At 52.3% G+C, this 22,425-nt stretch overlaps 1 protein-coding gene across 1 annotated transcript in view; it reads right to left on the bottom strand.

Moving 5' to 3' along the window:
- Positions 1–2,949: 2,949 nt before the first annotated feature.
- Positions 2,950–22,425, bottom strand: part of Arhgap8 (Rho GTPase activating protein 8) — a 36,576-nt gene continuing 17,100 nt past the window's right edge. The window contains exons 5-11 of the mRNA XM_032918943.1: positions 18,856–18,954; positions 18,195–18,305; positions 9,040–9,113; positions 8,400–8,477; positions 7,522–7,650; positions 4,963–5,066; positions 2,950–3,377 (exon numbers count right to left, since the gene is read on the bottom strand). Of these exons, the coding sequence (XP_032774834.1) occupies positions 3,081–3,377; positions 4,963–5,066; positions 7,522–7,650; positions 8,400–8,477; positions 9,040–9,113; positions 18,195–18,305; positions 18,856–18,954 (892 nt within the window). The 3' untranslated portion in view covers positions 2,950–3,080. The remainder of the gene's footprint in view (positions 3,378–4,962; positions 5,067–7,521; positions 7,651–8,399; positions 8,478–9,039; positions 9,114–18,194; positions 18,306–18,855; positions 18,955–22,425) is intronic.

The following is a 22,425-nucleotide window of genomic DNA, read 5'->3' as shown; positions in this document are numbered from 1 at the left end:
GCAGACACGCATTTCCCTGTAAACCCCGCTGCATAATGCATGAGGCTTGATTTAATGTCATTGTTAATTCGGGGCTCACAATGGCGGGCTCTTAAGGGAGCCATCACTTTTCTTTCTTTCTTTCTCCCTGGCAGCAGAACTCGGAGACCCTTTGGGGTTATTCTGTGAGCACAGACACCGTGGAGGGGGGTGGCGCAGACGCACGGTGGCCTTTCCAGAGGCCGTGGCCAGGACGAGGGGGTTGGCCGCCTCCAGGGCCCCACTGAGCCATGCTGGGAGCCCACTTTGTTTGACTGTTTGGGGTCAGAGAGGAAGGGTTGGGGTTGTCAGAAGGAAGAAAGGGAGGGGAGAGGGAGTAGAAAGAGAAGGAAATTGAGGGATAGAAAGAGAAATGAAGAAAAGGGAGGAAAGGAAGAGGAAGGAAAATAAAGGGGAAAATGGAAAAAGAAATGAAGAAAGCAAAGTACAAGAGACAAGAGGAAAAAGAAAGGCTTTGTAGGATACCAGAGGGGGAGGGGAGAAGAGAAGAGGGGAGGAGAAGGAGGAGGGGGAGGAAGAGAAGCAGAGAGGAAGGAGAAGAGGAAGGAAAGGAGGCAAAAAGGAAGAGGTGGGGAGGAGGATAGGGAGGAGGAGAGGGAGGAGGAGAGGAGGGGAGGACGGGGAGGAGCGAGGAGGAGATGGGGAAGAGGGGGTGGAGGTGGAGGAGAAGGAGGAGGAGGAGAGGAGAGGAAGGAGGAGGAGGAGGAGAAGGAAGAAGAGGAGGAGAGGGGAGGAGGAAGAGGAGGAGGAGAGGGAGGAGGAGGAGGAGGAGCCGCCACCAACAGTTTCATGAAGCCCAGGACAATCCATGTGGCCTCAGGTGACCAGGAAAGACAGCAGCAGAAAGCAGACAACACACTACACAGCATGGTGGGTGGGCAATGGGGCCCCTGACACATGCAGCTGGAGCTTGCCTGGGGGCAAGAGGGGGAAGGGTAGAGAATCAGCCAAGGGCACCAAGGACTCCCTGAGCTCAGCAGCAGTGCGGGCCAGGCTCAAGCTCTTGAATGCAGGCAGGTCATTTGCTGAAGGATACTTCAGCTGAGGGCCACTTTGTGACAGTGCTGGCCAGTAGAGATGGCTACCAGGAAGACAAATCTACTTTAATCTCGAAAATCCACCAGTGCCCAACCTTTCTGTGGTGTGATACACCGTCATCTGCAAGCTCACCCTCAAGAACTGCAGGACTGTGTTACCTCCCCGTCCAAATCACTAACGGCTCTCATGTTTTAAGCATTTGGCTGAGTGCTAAACTCTCTGCTCCAGGCCCAGGCAGGAGTAGAAAGAAAAGACCAAACTTGTGGAAGCTGACCGTGCTGGAGGAGGGGCTGCAATTCTAGCTCAGGCCTGTAGATCACCACAGAGCTACAATTCCCAGAGATGGAAGGATGCCCGTGGTGTACGCCCCACGCTATCCAGATGGGAAGAGCAAGCTCAGCATCTCCCTTAGTCTCATTTTTCCCCCTAAAAGGGGCAAAGCAGAAGCCTACATGGGTTCGGTCACAAGCTGGGGTCGTCTGGAAAGAAAAATCTCAATTGAGAAAATTCCTCTAGCAGATTGCTTGTAGGCAAGTCTCAGGCATTTTCTTGATTGATGATTATCCGCCGTGGTCCTGGGTGCTATAAGAAAGCAAGCTAGAAAACCATGAGGAACAAGCCAGCGAGCAGCTCCTCCGTGTCAGCTGCCTCAGATGCTGCCTCCAGGTTCCTACCTTGGGTTATGCCCTGACTTCCCTTCATGAGGGACTGCAATCTGTAAGCTGAAGTTAATTTGGGTCATGGGTGTTTTTCGACAGCATGGCACTGTTTCGTGGGTCTTCGGGTTCTCATTTATAGGCTAGGAATATGACCGGAGACACAGACTCTCACTCCTTGCTCGCAGTAGGAAATCCTTTTAAGCTGGGCTCGATCCCTGTGTCCTCTGCATCTCTGGGGCAGAAGAGGGAACATTTCAACAGTTGCCTACAGGAGAGGGAGCCTCCCTGCATGGTCAGCCAACCCCATGCTCACAAGTCCGCTGTTTCCTGACTTGGAGAGGTGCTGCACCAGAATAACCACAGTGTGGTGCAGCTCCTATCCAGGCCTGAAGGGAATGATTGCAACTATCTGAGGTGGGCTTTCGCCCTTAGCACCCATCCCTTTCTCTCTGCAACAGAGCAGCTGGCACACGGCTCTTCCAGTAGCAGCTGTTAGCTTTGAGTGATCCGGAGTCCCGCAGGAAGCACGTGATGCAGGCCTAGCCCTACGGCACATCCTCTGGCCACAGTGATTGGACCACGATGGGCATGTGACCTAAGCTTGTCCAATCAGAATAGCTCATGGACCTTTCCGTAAGGGACTTTGCTGCACTGTATTTGATAATGTAAAGGGCCCATTCTACAACCCTGATGGGACAGTCTGTCTGAGGCCAGAAACCTGGAGCCCTCTGGCAGGCTGGCTGCCAAGAGGCACCTCCACTCCTGTTCGGAAGTGTCAACAATGCTCGTCTTTCCACTGGGGCCAACGGGCACCGTTCTCTACAGGGATGAGCATTGCTGTCCACGATCTCAAAGATCACACAAACCTTGCGCAGCCCCTCTGTCCAAGACACCAAGAACCTCATGCCACCTGCTGGAGGATAGGAGTGATTGGTCAGACAGCTAAATCTCTCCAGACGATAGATGTGTGCGTTCCCCAAGGACCCTTGAACTGTCAGGTAACCCATGCATTGTCTACAGCTGTGTGAGTCACTGGGTTGGACGGCCTATCACAGCCAACAGTGACTGCCTCCGGGCCCCTTGCCAACAAATTCACACTTCTCTTGAGTCGCGTTGAGTAATGGTTCAGAAGAGTTGCCCTCAAGCATGCATGTCATTTCAGACATATCCCGGAACCATGATGAACCCAACAATCAGAAGCACGAAATCCCTATTAGAAAGTTCTGGGTCCATTTAATTCCTGTGTCTTCTTAAAGACAGTAAGTTTGTAAGACAACCAGGTACACAGATGCATAGAATGGAAGGGGGCATCTCCAATCTCCATCTTGAGGTGTCCCCAGCTACTCAGGGGATACGGAGGCGAGACAGGTATGGTGAGGCCCGGGGAGTGCCCATCTGTGTGAATTCTTTGGTAACAGGACCAGCCTGTTTCGTTTCGACAGTATCCCGGATGTGCTCCCCAGGGCCCTCCTGGGCACTGAAGACTTTGTCATAGTACTCTATCAGCAGCTCTGTGAACAAGTTCAGAGGAACCAGGGCGCTCAGGGAAGCCACCCCCTGGGATGGCCAGATCAAGTTCAGCCCAAACACACATGCCAGGTTAGAGCTGTTCATCTTGTTTGAAATGCTCTCCAGAGACACCTGGAAGAGGAAACCCAAAAAATGAAGCCTCGGGCATCAGCAGTGGAATTCCACCCTCACCCCAAGGGAGACTGGTGTGTAGAGAGAGCTCTGGAGAGGGAGCGGGGGAGCTGGGGAGATGGCACCGTTTGACAACCGCTTGCCACACCAGCTTGAGTTTGAACCCCAGAAAAACCCAAGCCCAGTTCCAGGCCAGTGAAAGACCTCATCTCAAAAACCAATGGGATCATTGAAAATGCTCAGTGGGAAACGGTGACCTCTGCAGAGTCTAGCAATCTGAGGGACCCACCAATCCACGGCCTGAGAGAATCTGCTCCCTGTAAGCTGTATTCTGACCTCCATGTGTGCATGCTGTAGCATGTGTACACACGCATAGCTATACATGAGCGCGCACACACAAATAATAAAAGAACAACTGAATAAAAGAATTCTGGAACGGAGGCTTCAGCCGGTATCAAAATCCATTATGGCCACATCTCCACTGAGGTCTCAGTTTCTCAGTCCTCCTATCTGTAAAAGGTCCTGGCCTTGACTCTGTGGGGACACTCTGATTCCAACACCGAGGATATCCTAAGCATTCCATTAGCACCTCTTCCACTTTGGCAGACTTTGAGGCAGGGTACCCAGCACTGAAGATCTAAACCAGACACCCGCTGGCTTCTGTGATATGGTTGGGGAATTGAGCTCAGGTTCCTGGGTACAGTTGTGAGAGCAAAGGGCTCTCCGTTGGGGGGGGGTCCCATCTTCCTGCCGACTCAGCCACCTGGATAAGTAGGATTCAGTACTCCCCACTTTCTAGGTAAGGAAACTGAGCCCCGAGAGCAAAGAAGACCTGCACTTGAGTCCTAGTATGGGGACAAGACCAGCTCACACCAGTGTTTGAGGAGGAGGAAGCTTGAGAACCCCTTCTCCAGTAAGAGGGCCTGAGTGTATCCTCGCTTGCGTGAAAAGTAGCCAGGCAACAGTGAGAGAGAGAATTGCTCTCAGAATTGTGGGGGTGCAGTAGAGGGCAGATGGGGAGATGGCTCAGCAACTAAAGTATGTGCCACAGGACCTGGGTTCAATTCCTGTCACCCACAAAAAAAAGGAGTGTGGTGGTACGTGCCCGTAATGTAGGCACTGGGCGGTGGGAGTATAAAGACAGGCAGATCCCTGGGACTCACCGCTCGATGGCCAGCTGGTAATGGCTGACTAGATAAATGAGCTCCAGGTCTGTAAGAGTCTTTGTCACCCAAAACTGAGAGCGAGTGAGGATGAACTCTGATATTGTTGACCTTCGACTGTCACATGTACATACACACACATTCATCCATGCATACACGCATGAACACATATATATACACCACACACGGAAGCCAAGAATGTGGCATCATGACACATTGTCCGCTCTGCCCCGTCCCTGGGTATCACATCAGACTCTCAGGCTTCTCAGAGGAGCCTGGTTGACCTGGAGGGAAGAAGTCCTTTGGCGGTTAAAGAGTAGAGTTGGCTGTGACTTTGCACTGGAGGCCGGTTTGTGCAGGGACTGCTGTCAAGAGGCCCCCAGGCCCAGTCCTTCTCCTGGGAGGCAGCTAGCTGCACTTACCTCATGCAGGAAGCCCATGAGGTAGCGGAGGACAGCATAGTTGTGTTCTGGGAGGCTCCGTAGGATCAGGCGGCAGTGGGTCACCCGTAGGCTGCTCTCCACACCTGAAATGGCATGAGGCTGCTGGCTGGGGCAGCACAGTCCCAAGGACAGCCTGGCCAGGAGGCTCTCTCAGCACCCTACTACTTCTGCCAGTCCTTCCTCCTCTGTGTGTTGGCTACAGAAACTGTGGCCTGCTGGGAACCAGGGCTGTGAATGAGTCACTCAGCAAACAGCGAAAGGCTAGTCTAGGACCAGGAAGCTACAGTTCACATCTGGCCTGGCAAGTTTCTCTCTTAATAAGGGTTTTGTTTGTTCTTTCTACCTCCCAAGTACTGGCATTAGAAGCGTGCACCACCATGCCAGCCCTCGGTAATATTCTACTTGAACACAACCGTGGCTGCGTGTGGACATTGCCTAGGGCTGCTTGGGTTATATGGATGGAGCCAGCAGCTGCCGTGGAGACAGTATGACTGGGGAAGGCTCGGCGTTTACTCTCTGACCTCCTCTAAGACAAACGCGCCTACCTGTGAGTCTACAGTAGACATAGACCACTGTGCGGTTCCTGGGGAAAATCCCACTTCGGTATGGGAGTGGGGGGCTGGGTGTAACTGTTTCGTGCACAGACTCAGTTCCCTCAGTCACTCTCCATGAGTTTTGAGACAGATTCCATATGTCCCAGACTGGCCCCAAACTTACCATGTGGCTGAGGATACCCATGAACCCCTAAGCTTCCTGCCTCCACTTTCCAAGTGACAGGATTACAGATGGACACCTCTATGCCTGGTTTGTGCAGTGCTGGGAGTGGATTCTAGGGTTCTGTGCTTCCTAGGCAAACACCCTACCAACTAATTTACATCCTCTGATCCTCTGTTTGAGCCTTGGAGTGAAACCTAAGCTGAAATCAAGTGTGGCCGCAGAAGCCTGTAATCCCGGCACTTGGAGGCTGAGGCAGGATTATGAGTTCAAGGTCAGCCTGGACTACATAGGTGAAACCATTTCTGAAACATTGTTTTAAAAAGAAACAGAGCAAGTCGCTCACTGGCTCCAGCTGAAGCATTTTAAAAATCACTCTCGAGCCAGGCAGTGGGAGGTGGCACACGCCGCCTCTAATCCCGACACTTGGGAGGCAGAGGAAGGCAGATGGGATCTCTGAGTTCAAGGCCAGCCCGGACTACAGAATGAGTTCCAGGACAGTGAGGGCTACACAGAGAAACCCTATCTCAAACACAAAACAAAACAAAAAACCACCCATAAGCAAGCATTTAAGGGGCTTGAGAGAGATGGCTCAACGGTTAAGAGCAGTGGCTTCTCTTCCAGAGGTCCTGAGTTCAATTCCCAGAAACCACATGGTGGCTCACAACCATCTGTAATGAGATCTGACGCCCTCTTCTGATGTGTCTGAAGACAGCTACGGTGCACTTATATATAATAAAGAAATAAATCTTTAAAAAAGAAAAAAACAAGCATTTCCCATGGCTCCCTGAGATGTGGGTGTGCACACCAGTGTTCATCGGATCCTGTTCCTGAGTCCCCAGCTGCTGATACACCATCACTGTCCTCCCACTGAGCCTGTGCAGTGACCAGGAGACCCTGGAACTGTGTGACTGCTCCCAGCAGGACACAGGATCCCCATCTATGAAGAGCTTGAAGGTTTCCTAGTAGAAGCCATCATCTCGAGGAACTGAGCTGGCTCCTTAGCAAACCCAGTGGACAAGGGGTTGCCTGCGATTCACATTTCCAGGGAAACAAGGGGCCGCCAGCTCTGGGCTGTGGGTGATACAGCGTCCGGTTCCTCTTCTTAGAATGATGGTCACAGAGAGGACACGGGAGGGACGCAGGCCACCTTGGCTATCATGGTGGCCTCTCTTAACCCCTCCCCGGGAAGCAGGCAGAGCAGCCGAATGTCACAGCACTGATTCTGACAACAGTCAGCTGAGCATGGTGTCACTTGGTTTGAGCCAAGGATGACCTGATCTTCCTGCCTCTGCCTTCCAAGTGCTGGACTTACGTCTGCAGAGCCCCGTGCCTAGTTTATTCAGCACTGGGGATGGGATCCAGGGCTTCCTGCATGCTAGGCTCTATCCACTGAGCCCCAGAGAATGCACGTGAGGGATGTGAGCACAGAGGAGCTGCATGACGCTCCCCAAGTCACACAACTAACTGGCAACTGGAAAAGCCACAACTTGAGACATGGTCAGCTCTAGACTGGCTCCGTGACTCTCCTAAATTCCCTGGAGAGGGCTCACCAGCAGTCTGTGGAGACTACAGCCTTCAAGAGGCTCCCAGGAAGGGCCTGCACACTTCACTTGAAGGAAAAATGCTACCCACCTGCGTAGTGCCACCGGGCAAGCTAGGGTTCCCCTCCTCCACCCTACGGACAACATGGCTAAGCCTACAGCCACACTGAATGAAGAGAGGGGTAGGCCCAGGCTCCCCTCTGCTGACCCACAGGGACCAAGGCTGACCTCGGTCTGTAGCCAGGGACACCCCGAGGCCAGGGTTCAAGCGAGTACATACTGGTGATCCCGAGAATCTGCTCGTAGGCTTGGAAGGTCAGCAGCGGCTGGGGCAGCTCTCGAAGAAATGTCTTCAGAATCACAGCTGGGAGGTGCATGTCACCGTAATCATCAAAGTTCACAGGCTTCCCTGAAGGCAGGAAATGATGTGGTAATTAAGGGCCTCACTCAGCCCATGACTCCGGAACTGACGGTGGGGGGTGCGGGGATAGTAATAGTCATGTGCGTTTGGGATATCTCTGTCACCACCTGAATTTTGGGGTGCTTCCCCCACCAGTTCCCTCTTATTGCTACTGTTTCTCTTTTTTAGGGTGCCCACGGAGTCAGCTATGGTTCCCTGTGGTTTGGCTGTGGATGGAGGTTTGAGCTCCAAGGTCAGGGCCTTGCTCTGGGGCCTGCACACACGGCTCTGGACCACGGGGGTGGGCTGGGGTGGGTACTGTTTGTTGACTGGGCATGCAATCTCAAGGGGGTGGGTGGTTGAAACAGAGATAAAGAGCAAGTGTCCCTGGGAGCAAGACCACTGCTCGCTAAGTGTGATTTTGGGGGTCCTCCCAGCTCAGATGCCAGCTCTCTGCTTGCAGGATGGGGCCTTCCCTTGGGAAGCCATAACATGATCGATTTCCCTACCTTGCAGTGTTAGTTTGAACCATGTGACTACCTGGCGTCAGTGGAGAAGGTGCATAGGGAGTGAGAGCTGGGGCAGGACCTGGCCTAGAAGGCTGGAGTCTAGACACAGGACCCTTCTACGGTGGTTAGGGTTCCTGGGCAGCAGCCCCACCCAGACCTGTTTCTGGGGTTAGGTAGGGTCTGGAGTTACACCTGAGGACTGGGGGTGGCAATCGGGACTCTGGCAGGAGGGAGGGCCTGCGGCATCACCTTGATCATAGAGCCGCTGCACCTGGCGGACAGTCTGGGCGCTGGCTGATCTCCGGAACAGGCCCTCAGTGTGCAGTCCTACGGGAAGAAGAGACTGAACACCCCAGATCCCTGCCCTCTGGGCTTCCCAGGACTCTGTGACTCCCCCGTCTGTGGTATCAACATCCTGTGGCACGGGTCAGGCTATTCCAGGCATCGGATGTCCCAACTCCAGTCCCTCCCTCCTAAGAGCAGGGTGTGCAGAAACACACATGACCAGTTTGCCTCCTAGCAGCTTTGTGACCCTGGAGAAAACACTCAACCTTTCTTCTTCTATCCAACACCACCAGTTGGCTGCCTCCCCACCAGGCCCTTGCTGGTTTCATGGCCAGGAGAGGAAGCCAGGCCCAAGAACAGCACATGGAAATACTGAGCAGAAGCCTGGAGGTTGATGTCCTTTTAGCAACTCCTGCCTCTCCTCCCTAGCTTTCCCATAGAGCCACACTCATGCATAAACACCCTGGTGACCACAGGGCCTTTGCACCTGCAATGCTTCTTTCTGCCTTCCAAGCCACAGGGCATAGGCATCCACAGGCTTGTGGGATGTTCTGGAGCTGAAATGAAGCCCCTTTGAGAGTCCCGGTCAGAGGCAGCTCCTTACCTTTTTCTCTCAGATATGTCACCGTCCAACGCAGCACAGGGGGGATGAGTTCACCTTGATTTTTGTCTCTGAGGCTGAGGGAAAAGAATGTAGTGGCTTATTCATTCCAGACCTTGATGGGGCATGGCCAGGGGAAGGTTTTCAGACTCCCCATCCCAGAGAAGATACAATATCAAGGAGTCTCTGGGGAGAGACATGGCTTCAACCTCCATGAAGCAGCCATGAGTCTTCAAACTTTGGAAGACAACAGAATGCCAGAACTCCACTCAGAATATGGTGTGGGGAATGCTGGGGGCTATTCAAAGCAGGGTTTCGAGGGATGAGTAGGAGCTTGCCAGAGAAAAAAAGTATTACAGGCAAGAAGATAGACGAGGGCTGGAGAGATGGCTCAGTGGTTAAGAGCACTGACTGCTCTTCCAGAGGTCTTGAGTTCAAATCCCAGCAACCATATGGTGGCTCACAACCATCTGTAATGGGATCTGATGCCCTCTTCTGGTGTCTGAAGACAGTGACAGTGTACTCACATACATAAGATAAATAAATCAATCTTTTTTTTTTTTTTAAAGATAGATGAATATCTAACTGTGACCCAGGAGACTAGACTAGATGCTCATTCAGTTTTAAAAAGTACTTGCTGGACATGGTGACACATACTTTTTTTTTTCTTTTTCTTTTTCTTTTTTTTCGGAGCTGGGGATCGAACCCAGGGCCTTGCGCTCGATAGGCAAGCGCTCTACCGCTGAGCTAAATCCCCAACCCCGACACATACCTTTAATCTCAGCACTTGAGAGGCAGAGGCAGGCGATCCTGGTCTACACAGTGAGTTCCAGGACAGCCAAGACTACAGAGAGACCCTGTCTCAAATAAATAAAACGAAGCAAAAGTACATGATAAACACGGGCCCTGAGACACAGCGACAGCAGGTAGCTGGGAGGACTCAACGGAGATTCTAAATCCCCAGCATCTAGTGCTGCCTGGGACCTCAGATGAAGGAGCCACAGTGACATAGGGTAAGTGTCTCTGTGTCACCTTCACTTGCAGGGGAGTTGCCTCTCTATATGCTGGCCGTGGGCTGGCCCACACAACCTGCTGTGGGACATAAGCAGACACAATGCACACGTTTTGTATGATCTCCTGACTGGACCATACTTGCTCCAGCCCCTACCCCTACCTCCATTCCCCAGGGAGATCAGATGTCACAGGTGGAGGCCACTCCTCTGGTCTGGGTGTCAAAAGTATTAAGATATATAAAGTGAGTTGGAGCCCAGTTGCGCTCCACACACTTCATGGAACCCAGGAAAGAATGCCCATTGCTGTAACGTGCTGAGAGTGAGACTACTTGTTACACAGCATCAGCAACAAGAACTGACTGAGGCAGAGAAAAGACCTGCTGCTGTAACATGCTGAGATGGAGAGACTACTTGTTACACAGCATCACCAGGGGCAGCTGACTGATACATACTTGCTGCTTGTGATGCTAGGCCCAAAACTGAAGGGAAGGGCTTCAGGGTCCCCTGAAGAGGAAGATGGATTATGACACTGGGATACAAGGACAGGTATAACTACAGAAAGCACCTATTCTGTTTGATGAAAGTTAGATAAATGTTTTAGACTGACTGGAACTTGGGTGGGGATACTGAGGCACAGATTGATTACATGACTTGCTCAATTGAGTGCACAGCCAAAATGGAGTGTGTATGGACCCTGGTTCTGCCAGCCAAACCCAGCACTGACCTCCCTGAGCCCCCATTTCCCTTTCTGTTAAGTGGGTATGATCTGAGGTCTGTTTCCAGGCCTGGCTGTGGAATCATCAGGGTGGCACCCATGTAACATCCTCCAAGGTAATCCTGTTACTGTGCAAGCAGTCAGCAAACCTACTCTGTCCCCATTCGGGCTGTCCTGGGATGTTAGGGACAGGCCTTAAATACTTGGCTCAATTCAACATGCAATGCTCACATCACAGAAACAATGGTCTCCATGCATCCTGACTGTGTGTGGTTTGGTTCCACAGGGAGCTTTCTCTCTGCTAAAGACACACATGTAGGACCCTGAATAGTCACCAGGAAGGAGGCTGGCCCTGCCTCTGGAGAGGCCCAGGATTGGACAGCCCTTCCTAGCCTGTCCCATGTCAACTTCTCTAGTTGCCAGCTGTCAGAGAGGAGACGATGTCCCTGGAGAGGGAGGAACAGGGCAGCAGGAGCTGCAACACTGCTCGCTAGGGAGCCCGATGGCCTGTGCCAGCTTTCTCCAGAGCTGTGCTTTTGCCAATCAGTCCTGTAGCTCCTGAGCCTCTGTCTCCTGGTTTTGGAAAGTCAGGGGGCTGGCAGCACCTCTCCCGAGTCTCAGGGTATGGTTAAGCAGGATGGCAATAGTGTCAACGGTAGAATTCATTCTCATGCCAGGACTCGGTGATGTTCCCAAGCAGAACACAAATGGCCCATGGCAGAGGGGAACAAGTGGACTCGGTCCAGGTCACACAGAAAAGAGCAGGCCGGCCATCATTCCTATAGAGTCCTGCTCAGCATGTGGGATCAGGTGCTCTGCTGCACTTTGCTACTTAAAAGCAGACCTTTGGGTGTGCAGAACCTTTGGGACCATTCAGCCCCACCTCCTTTGTCTGTGGAGAAAACCCAGGCTCCCTTAGGGGAGAAATTTTTCCAAAGTCTCGGGTCCACTAGTCTTGGGCCTAAGGAGTGGCGCTCTGCCTCTATCTGTCAGGGCTCCCAGTAATCAGGGACCTGACCAGAAGTCACTGCCTGTACGCATGGCACCCCCAGTTCTAACTCTGCAAACACCCCTACAATCCCAAGCTCTTATTGGTGGTCCAGAGGGAGGCTTGCTCCATGGACTTGCAAAGTCGGTGCCAAGAATAACAATCACCGCAGGCAGGAGAGCAGATGGGCCCCGCTCACTTCCTGCCTTGGCGGGTATGCCCAGGGCAATGGGAGAATGTCACACCATGTCCCTCCTGAGCACCTCAATGGCACAGGACAGGGTCAGGTCTTTGTAAAGATGCTGGGGGCACATTAAATCTATCCCTTGGGCCAAAGGCACTCGCAGAAACTCCTGGGAGACAGTAATGTCCAGCCATCTGCCTGGAAGGCACTGGGGTAGCTCTGCTCATAAACCCAACCTGTCCCCTGGGAGAAGGGGCTTGGCATCAGGCAGAGCAGGCTTTTCCTACTTTTGCATGCCCTGCGTGTGGTGAATGCACAAACAGGAGAGTGCGGGGTGGGGAGGGGAAGCCACGGCGATGAAGCTGGTTGGCTGTCTGCAGGCAGTGAGAATGCCTGGGTCTGTCCCAGGGCGCTAGCCTCCCCAGTTCTCCAAGACGGTCATTGTCTCCGGAGCCTGTGCCAGACCTCTGAAATGGCTGTCTAGTCCCTAAGACGGGAGGAATGGCCACAGTGCCCACAAAGTCCCTTGGCCACAGGGTCAGCCAGGGAGGTCCCAGATGCCAAGGCAGCTGGACAGTGCAGATGAATTGGTGGTCACTGCTGTGCCTCGTGTGGCTTTGAGAGTCTGGCAGTGGCCATATTTCATTTTTACTGAGGACAAAATGAAGCTCAGAGGTAAATTGTTTTACTTGAAGTCGCATTGCCTGGTGCCGGTACCAGCAGGGTCGAAATCGGGCTAAGAGGTGGCTCGGTGGTTAATAGTACACACTCTCCTACCCCGAGGACCTGAGTTCAGCTCCTAACTGAACTCACAGCTCATGGCTGTTTGTAATTCTAACTCCATGATGCCCTTTTCTAGGCCCCAAGGGGTACTACAGACTCACACGCATATACACATAATGTGTACGTGACATATATTATATAACACACACATTTTCTTTTTTTCTTTTTCTTCTTTTTTTTTTCTTTGAGACAGGGCCTCTTTACATGGCTATGGCTGTCCTGAAACTCGCTATGTGGAGTAGGCTGGCCTTGAACCTACAGAGTTCCACCTGCCTCTGCCTCCTGGGTTCTGGGATTGAAAGTATACGCACAAAGGGCACAGACTACAGCTGGTTTATTGAGCTGGGGCAGCTGGAGTAGTGAGGGAGCTGGGAAGTCACAGGGCAGCAGGGCTCAGAAACTTGGAGCCTCGTTTCTGCGGAGCCAGCCCTCTCTGAACGGGCAATCAGAAATGGCTTCATGATGGTCCTGAAACCCTATCGAGGTAGAGAACCTATTTCATATTCTATAACAAAATCCCTGATGCTGTGTTATTTATAAATAAAATACAGTTCTTTCTTATAGTTCTGGAGGCAGGACGTACAAGTGCAGGGGGCCCTACATCTGCTGGGCTCCTGGCCAGGACTTCTCACATACCATCGTGTGGCAGAAGGAGACTGAGCACAGAGAGGAAAAAAGGCATGAGGGGCTTCCTACCTATAGGCTTCGCCAAAAGGAACTCACTAGAGAGAATGTCCGGGTCTACTCATGTGGTTGGAGCCTGTGACTCACGTGCCTCTTTCTGTGTCTCATTGTCGTGATGGGGAGAGCAGTTCCACCTAACACACTGGCTTCCAGGGATGCTTGTACCACAGCCTGTGGACTCAGTAAGTTAGGCCAGCACACACAGCACAGAACCAGGGCCCAGGGCAACCCACTCCCCACCACTAGGCCAATCCCATAGGGAGCAGGTCAGATACTCTCAGGAAGGACATCAACAAACCAAGCGCCCGACATGCAAGCAAGCACACAGGTCTGAGTTTAAGCCCTAGAACCGCATAAAAAGACAGGCAGGTGAATGTGCTTTTTTTTTTTTTTCCTTTTTTTTTTTTTTTTCCGGTACTGGTGACTGAACCCAGGGCCTTGCGCTTCCTAGGCAAGCACTCTACCACTGAGCTAAATCCCCAACCCCGTGAATGTGCTTATAATCCCAGCACAGGGGAAGCAGATGATTCGCCCTCTAGCCATAGAGCCAAGAGAACAGAAAATCCAGAAACCCACAGTCTTGCATGTGAATTCTCAGATCACCATTCTACATAATAATGAGTAGGCGGAAACAAGCTACATGTTCAGTAATTGCCAGAGAACGAACACAATCTGGTATGGCCTTAGAACGAAGGCATCCAGCCACCCTCTATGGGACCCCAAGATGACACCAGGCCGATAACGGCTAAGAGCAGCCACATGTGGTGTGGTTTCCATTTACTTGAAACGTCCATAATCCGGGGGCAGAAAGTGGGCTTGTGTCTGTGAGGGGCTTGTGAAGGGCAGCAGATGTGGTCGGAATGGTCTGGGGTTAGACAATGGTAGCAGTGACCCATAGCTGTGATACGCCCATACGGCACTGCACACTTAGAAAGAGGAAACCTTACCCAATAATCCAGGCCTGGCCAGTTCCTAGATGCACATGTAGGTCAGTCCTGTATCTGGACACTAATTCTACTCTGAGGGGCAGGTGGAGGATGTGGGGGGTGTTGGGGCAGGGGAAGGAGGCTCACACCTCCTCCTTTGTGTGGAGCCATCAGGGAAGGCTTCCTGGAGGAGGCACATATTCTGCATGCTCTGTGGCGAGGCCCATGGCCGAAAGGCTCTTGGGCAGGGTTTGTGAGGAAGTCAGTGGCTCATCCCTAAACACAGGGAAACTGGGATGTATAAAGTCAGGAGCTCGGATTTCCCAAACATGGAGAGCTTGGTCCACTTCACCCTCTTTCCCCAGACCCACAGGTACCCAGAGGAGACTCACACCTCTCTTCCCTCCCTCCCTGAGGATGGCAAGCAAGTCTGTATAGTTCTGCGGTGCTGGGATGGAACCCAGGGCTTTGCTAAACGAGTGCCCCCCAGCCCTGGCTCATCCCGGAGACCTCTGACTCCCTGCCCTTGCCTTCTTCTGTGTTGGCTTAAGCGGCTCATTCTAAGCGATGGCTTTCTGTCGTGAACTTAAATCAGCAAATTAACACTGGCGAATGGGCTTTGGTTATGAATTTTAATGTCTTCCATTCATTCGCAGTCCAAACAAATTACATATCTGGCGCTTTATTTAATACGTTTATAGCCATTTTATTATAGTCATTGGCAATGAGACAGCATAAAATATTAATTTAAAGAAGCAATCACACAGATTATGTCTTAAAGTGGCGTGCCCAGAATGTACTCAAAGGCATCTGACGCTGCTTGCTGCTCCCTAAAGAGATAATGAAGAGGACTTTCCTGTGTGCTGTTGGAGTGGCCGCCGTGGTAACACATACTAGGCAAGCAAGCGCTCTACCACCCAGCTGCACTCCAGCTCCGCCTGCTCGTTCCATGTATTGACTGTTAAAAGCAGTAACTAGTCCTGGAACAGAAAGAACTCTAGCGATGTGACAGTCCCAGCAGCCTCCTGTCCACTGACAACTCTGTGTTGACATATTCTGCAAGCGCTCAAGTCACCGAAGGTATCCCAGGTGGCCTGATTGTGTAGCTATTCGCTTCATAAAGACACATCCCCTCATGGAGCGGGGGGGGGGGGAGGAAAGGGGAGAGGGAGGAGGGAAATTCACAAGGCTCATGACACTCACCAGGAACTTACAAGACACATGAAGCTTGTATGGGGTTATATAAACAGTGAGCTACTGCTAGGAAGGGGAGCCTCTTGGAGTTGTTTGCAAATCCCATAGCGGGACCCAGGAATGCTGGGGTGTGGGGCTGGCTTCTCAGTAATGCAACTGCCTGAGTCACCTATGCTCCTTCAATGCACTGAGCTGCAGAGTAGACTTGGACAGAACCCCCTCTTCAGTCTGTCAATCTCTCTTATCTGATGTGAACAAAAACAGCCCCCTCACCAGGGCTGGAGAGATGGCTCAGCGGTTCCGAGCACGGACTATTCTTGTAGAGGACCCACGTGTGATTCCCAGAACCTAATGGCATCTCACAGCTACCTGTAACTCTGATGCGCTCTTCTGGCCTCTGCGGGAAGCAGGCACATACACGGTGCACAGGCACACATACAGGCGAAACATCCACACACATAAAATAAAACAAAAACAAAGTCTTCCCCTAAAACCCAGCCACACAGCAGAGCTGTGAGAACAACAACAGACACCGACAGGCTCCCAATTGCAATGCTCCGGTGCACAATGTGCAAATCTGCACGTTCCCCTGAGTTCCGTTTTCAAGTGGTGGTGAGCATATGTGTGCTTGTGAGTGGGAGGTGAACGTAAGGACAATCTGAGTGTCATTTTTTCACTGGCTCAGTAGGTGTCAATTAGATCAGTTGGCCAGTGAGCCCAGTGAGCCCCAGATATGTCTCTGCCTCAAGACACATAGCCCCTCACAGCATATGGTGAAATACAGCCTGCTCTGGCTTAGTGACAAGCACTCCCAGCTCCATTTTAAGTAATTTTTGTTGTTGTTCTGTTTTTGAGAAGACAGAGATAGCTCTGCGGGGTACGACAGGCCATCAGGTAGCATGACTGGTGCCTTTAGTAGGAGCCCTTCGTAGGAGCTCTGAATAGAAAAACCATTAGGAACACTGGCAGCAGAACCATAGAGGCAGGAAGGGCACAGAGAGGCCTCAGAAACTGTCTCTCTCGTGCCCCAGCGATGAGCTCTCACCAGCGACCCCTAGAGGCTATCCCAGTTACTGCAGGCACCTGCTCTCCCTGCCTTTGGGGTGGCCGTAGGGAGCATCTATGACCTATGACGTGTGGACCGCCAGGGAGTCACAGCAGCAAACTTTCATAACCCATGAAAAGAGAAAGTACTCTTTAGTGGCAAGTTTGTGTTCTAGTTTGGGAGGTGGGGGGAAGGCAAACTATTTCACCGTATACTGCATTTCCTCTCTGAGAATGTGTGGTTGCGTGGGGAGGTACTGTGTGACCCAGTAGGAGCAGGCACGGGTGCTACTCAAGTTGTTAAGACAGGAAGTTGGTCCAGCAGACCACACCCATCACAACAGAAAGCTCCATCAGACAGTGTGGATCCAGGGAGACACATGGAACAACAGTCCTCTTTGGGATATCCCAAGATGCTCCCCTCCTCCCCTGCAGACTCATCCTGCTCCATCCACTCAAGTCATTGGATGCACCCCTGCCTCACTCAGGGAACACCGCTTTATCACACCTCCTCAGCTGACAGGCACAGAGCCATGAGACAGCCTCCTCACCACCTGCTTCCTGATGGCTGTGATGTCTAATTAGCTTAAAACAACACCTTGGATTACTCTACAGCTCAGGTCTGGAATAGGTGTAAGGCTGGTACCTGGAGGTTCCAGGATATACTCCTTGCTTTTGCAGCTTCAGACTCTTGCTTATATAACCCTAAGGGGCTAGCCTGGGCTCACCAAGGTGTCCCAGATAGCCCCATCTCAAGACGATGCTCACACCTGCAAAGTCCTTCCTGAAAGCCAGTTGCAGCCACAGGTACTGGGGGTTAGGATGCGACATATTTTGTTTTCTACACATGCCCTGCAGACCGTGAGAGCATGTGGATGGGTCTTATCCCAGGGTCCACACATGAGGGCATGAGGAATTCTGTCCTGGTAGTCCAGGAAGGACAGGGACAAACTTGAACCCCCACCAGATTTCCCTTAAACTCTTCCCAGGGTTCCCAGCTCCTCGTGGGCCTTTAAGGTGGCTAGAGCTTTAAGTAAAAATCAAACCTCGTGCAGGTTTCTAACACATAGCAATCAGTGAGCGTACCCAGCTCTTCCTGAGTGTGCTGTGGGCGGCCAGGCTGCTCCAGCTGCTTTAGGATTAAATGTTGCCTTGAATTTATGTTGCCCAGGTCTACTACCAGGGCACGAGGTCCCCAAAGAGGGACAAACATGACCCGGAGGGTGAGGCACATAGGAACCTGGATTGGGGGTAGGCTGGGGATGCTGTGTGATAGGCTACCAGGGAAAGCTACTGGGCGAGGGCCCCAAGATGCATGGGAATGAAGCAGGCCTGGTAAACAGGTAGAAGATGACAGATCCATCAAAGTCTCAGGAACACATCTCACTTGGAATATGACAGGAGGGGTCCTAGCAAGAGGCCGAAAGAGCAGGGAGCCAGAACTGAAGGGTGACCAGAAAGCTCTTGTCCTCTGCCCAGGCACACATGGAACAGTGGCCACTCAGCCTCAGAGGGGACTCGACCCTTTATCTCTCCTGTAGGCAGGAGGCAAAGGCCCCGGGGTAACCTCCCTGGACAGAGAGGGGTCCCTCTGCTCAGGAGAGCACTGTATCTACCCTTCACTTACTATTGCAAACTGACGCCGAACTGCTGGGTGGGCAGAGGCGGCCGAGGTGGCGGCGTCTTGGTGGGAGGGGCTGGCTGGCCTTTGTGCAGGTTTCGCAGCTTCTCCTCATACCTAGGGACACAACAGGAGTGTCACCTCCCAGGGGGACAGCCTTTGAGCCATGGGAGCCGTCTCCAAGCGCTCTGTGGAGACTAAGCCCCATCGGCATCAGTGGGAAACCCACGTATCCTATCTCTAAGTCTCAGGCATCCTGGGCAGAGCGCTGCATTCTCAGAGAGAAGTGACGATGAGGATCAGGAACTACACTGGAACTGGCCGGCACAGGCCTGGAGCCAGGGCGGCTCTGCTCATTGACCCTGCGTTCCAGCTTGCCAGACACTCAGTGAGGCATTCAGCAGGAACTGAATGGACCCCGGCTAGCTGTCCTCCCGAGCCCCCGCGCCTGCCACTCCTGGAACATTTCATTCGACACACGGCTCACCGGCACACCAGGGAACCCCTTTCATATACGGCTCAGAAGCAGAACGGCAAACCCATGCCTGGATGTGTTTTTAATCAGTTTGTACTTGCACTAATACGCAGCCTCCGCGGCTTGCTCTCCCTCACGTATGTGTGTGGATACTGGACCCCGGAGCCATGCGTGGGGGGAGGGGGCGCTCACCGCACTACTTCCGGGGGGATGAGCAGCTGGTCGCACTGAAGGTGTTCCCGGAGCTCACGCAGGTTGCTGCAGTAGGTGACTTTTTTCCCAAACTTGTGACTGGGGAAGGAGAAACAAGAGATTAAAACATTGAGGTGCATGTCTTTAATCCCGGCACTGAGAAGGCAGAGGCAAGTGGTTCTCTGTGAGTTCAAGGCCAGCCTGTTCTACAGAGTTCCAGGACAGGGCTGTTACACAGACAAACCTTGTCTTGAACCCCCACCCCAAAAAACAAACAAAAGACAGGACTTACACAGAATATTTTACCCAGAATATTTCAAAGGCCCCAGAGGCTCGCCTATATAAAATAATTATGTCTCCACTTTGAAGTGGCTGTGAATTTACATAGTGCACACAGCACAGGGCCTCCTGTCTATGTGGAGTGGATGTATGTGTCTTAGTTTCTTTTTCTGTCGCTGTGGTAACATACTCAGACAAAGACAACATAAGGGGGAGAAGGCTTATTTCAGCTCAAATTCATGCTATACTCCATCATGGTGGTGAAGTCAAGGAGGGAGATGCTTGAAGCTCTGGGTCACCTTCTGTCCAGGTTAGCAGAGATCACGGGAATGTATGTTACTGTTCAGCTCCCCTCTCCCTTTATACAACCCAGGATCTGCTACCTAGGGAATGGTCCCACCCACAGGGGACAGGTCTTCCTGCTTCAATTAATAGGATAACCCCTCACAGACACGCCCAGAGGCCAGTCTCCCATGTGATTCTCTGTACTGCCAGGTTGACCTTGACACTGCCCATAACTATGTGCCAGCTCAGAGGACCAGTGGGCCGAGCTTGCAAGTCTGGAGTCTGGCCGAGGTGAATGGTGGTTTTGTGTTGGGCCATCTCCTCTATCTGAGAGACCAAAGGGCAGGGACCTTGGGAAACTGTCCAGGGATGTCTTAGAAAGCCATGGGGAGACAGCACAACCTCTGACAGCCTTTTTATTCTCTCCCAGGAATCTCCCAGGGACCCTGTCAAGGCCTGGGTCCCACTGATACAGACTCTGAGCTTGAGCACAGAACTGGAATGACTAGAAAAGCTAAGTTCCGTGCTCGGCAATGGCAGATTCCATAGCAGTTAGCACAACCGCTCCACATTGTAGAAATTAAGATTATCCAACTTACTGCTGCCCAAACAAAACAAAACCACAGGGAACTGATAGATGGGACACACACGTGAGAGTGAGCAGAGTACAGAATTCTGGGTCCAGCTCCAGCCTACACCAGTTCCCATGCCCCAAGGGAGGCCAAGGCCTGTGCACTGGCTCCCTCTTGTGGACAAGAGTGGATCTGACATAGGGGCCAGACTCCAGCCACAGCAAGGGGTGCCAGCCAGGGAACCTCAGCTGTGGAAGAAAGAACACAGGCCCTAGGTCTTGAGGAAGGGGTTGGGACAAGTCTTGTGGGATGTCCTCACCTCTTGTCTGTTCAGATAACAGACAACTCGGGGACACTTTGGCCTATGCTCTGGGGACATCAAAGTTTCCTCCGAGGTCTGAAGTGCTCGTAATATTTTGTGTGTGGACAGGAAGGACCCACTGAGCCTACTAAGGACTTAGCTACCCTGTGGAACTTTCAGACAGTGACATCTGCATCAGCACTCTGGGGACCTCCCATGTCACTCCTGCTCACTCAGGAGCCGCGCACCACCTTTCTCTCTGTAGCTGCCTGCCGATTTCTGCAAACCAGGGACCTGCTGGACCCTACGATTATCAAGGGTAGGGAGAAATGACCCATCTGGTGGGAGGGCCTTGAGCCCCTCAGTCAGGACTTCCAGCACAGGCACGGGACAAGGTTTGTGCTATGGCCACAGCTGCCAGAAAAGACTGCGTCAGGACAATGCCCAGGATCCAACTCAAGTCTGTGGGGTTCACACTTCATCCTGTGATCTGGTTTCATTCTGCTGTTAGATCCCAGTCTGGAGTCCTTCACAAGCTGTGTGACCTGTGGAAGCTGTATGACTTCTCTGAGCACCAGCCCACACACACACACACACACACACACACACACACACACACACACACACACGCAGTCTCTCTCTCTCTCACACACACACTCTCTCTCTGTGTCTGTCTTTCTCTGTGTCTCTGTGTCTCTGTGTCTCTCTCTCTCTCTCTCTCACACACATACACTCTCACACACATACACACACACACACTCACACACACACACACACTCACACACAAATACACACACACACCATTTAGAAGTAGAGAAGGCATGGCTGACTACATAAGATGGTTCGGTGTGTGTAACATAAGGTGTGTAGATAATCCAATCCCCAAGGGGTAGTTAAAAGCATTCTAGAATAAACCAGGCATGGTGGTGTATGCCCCGTTCCATAAAGCATGAGGGTTGTGGGAAAGGCATGTTGAACTGTAGGCCAGCTGACATGTGGGATGGGGCGTGAGGTGAGGCAGAGCCGCAGCACTTTCCAGGAGCCATTGATGGAGTGTGTGTGTGAATGCACGCATGTGTGTGTACTTGTGTGAATGCAAGTGAAGATGCACTGTGTAAGCACACACATCGATGCAGGAAGACATTCAAAAGCATGTATCACTGGGTTCTGGGGTCCTAGGATATAGAGGGGTGGTCCCCCAGGTAGCTGCCATGAACCCAGGGCAAAAGAAACAGCTTAAAATGGCATTAGGGTACCTCCCATGTGTCCAGGTCACTAGGGAAGACTATGGGCAGGCAGGACCGCAGCCTCTTAGTTCTCCCAGTTCCTAAAGGTGCCTTCGACCCTTGGCCTCAAAGCCAGCGGTGTGGCACCTTTGAGCGTCTTTCGACAGCGCTGGGAAAGGCTATTCATTAAGGACCCCATTGTTCACCTCGAGCTCAGGAAAACAATCCAAGTTGTCTTCTGTCTGCATCTCCTCAGCTTAATCTCATCTGCATAACCCCTGTGCTGTGGAGTGTGACATAGTTGCAGGCTCTGGGACCTGAATGACCTTTAGGGGCACTCATTGTCCAGTGAAGAGGGGTCTGATACCGGCAGTGTGGCTGTGGTTCAGTGAGGAAGACTTGAGAACAGAGCATGGGAAAAGACACAGCTTAGCCCTCTGGAAGGCAGGTAGGAGGTGGGGATGCAGGAGGATGGGAGTTTCCCATGCAGTTGGAGAGCTGGGCTGCTGAAGTCAGAGGGGAGGGGAGAGAACAGATGTGATGCCCACTCCTGTCCCTGTCCTGCTTTCTCACCTATACACGGGGCACAACATGAATGTCCCTTTTGGCTGTGGACTTCTGAGCCGCTGTAGACAGCTATCAGCAAATGGAAGGGATCAGAGGGTTACGATGGAGGAGGAGGAAGGGGGGGAGGAGGAGGAGGAGGAAGAGGAGGCGGCGGTGGCAGCAAGAAAAGTTTGAGGGCCATGTCTTGCAGAGGGTGACCACTCATTATGTGTGTGCCCTCCCTGCACTAAAATGCTCCTCCCGAGAACCCTCCTGAGTCCTCCTGGCTGACCAGAAAGGACACTGCCACTTCCTCTCTGAATGTGTTCCCTCACCTGAGTGTCCCAACCTGCCCTATGCA

The sequence above is a fragment of the Rattus rattus genome, chromosome 1 (assembly GCF_011064425.1).
Source record: "Rattus rattus isolate New Zealand chromosome 1, Rrattus_CSIRO_v1, whole genome shotgun sequence".
NCBI lineage: Eukaryota > Metazoa > Chordata > Mammalia > Rodentia > Muridae > Rattus > Rattus rattus.
The sequence above is the reverse complement of the archived record's forward strand: the minus strand, read 5'-3'. Positions and strand labels throughout refer to the sequence as shown.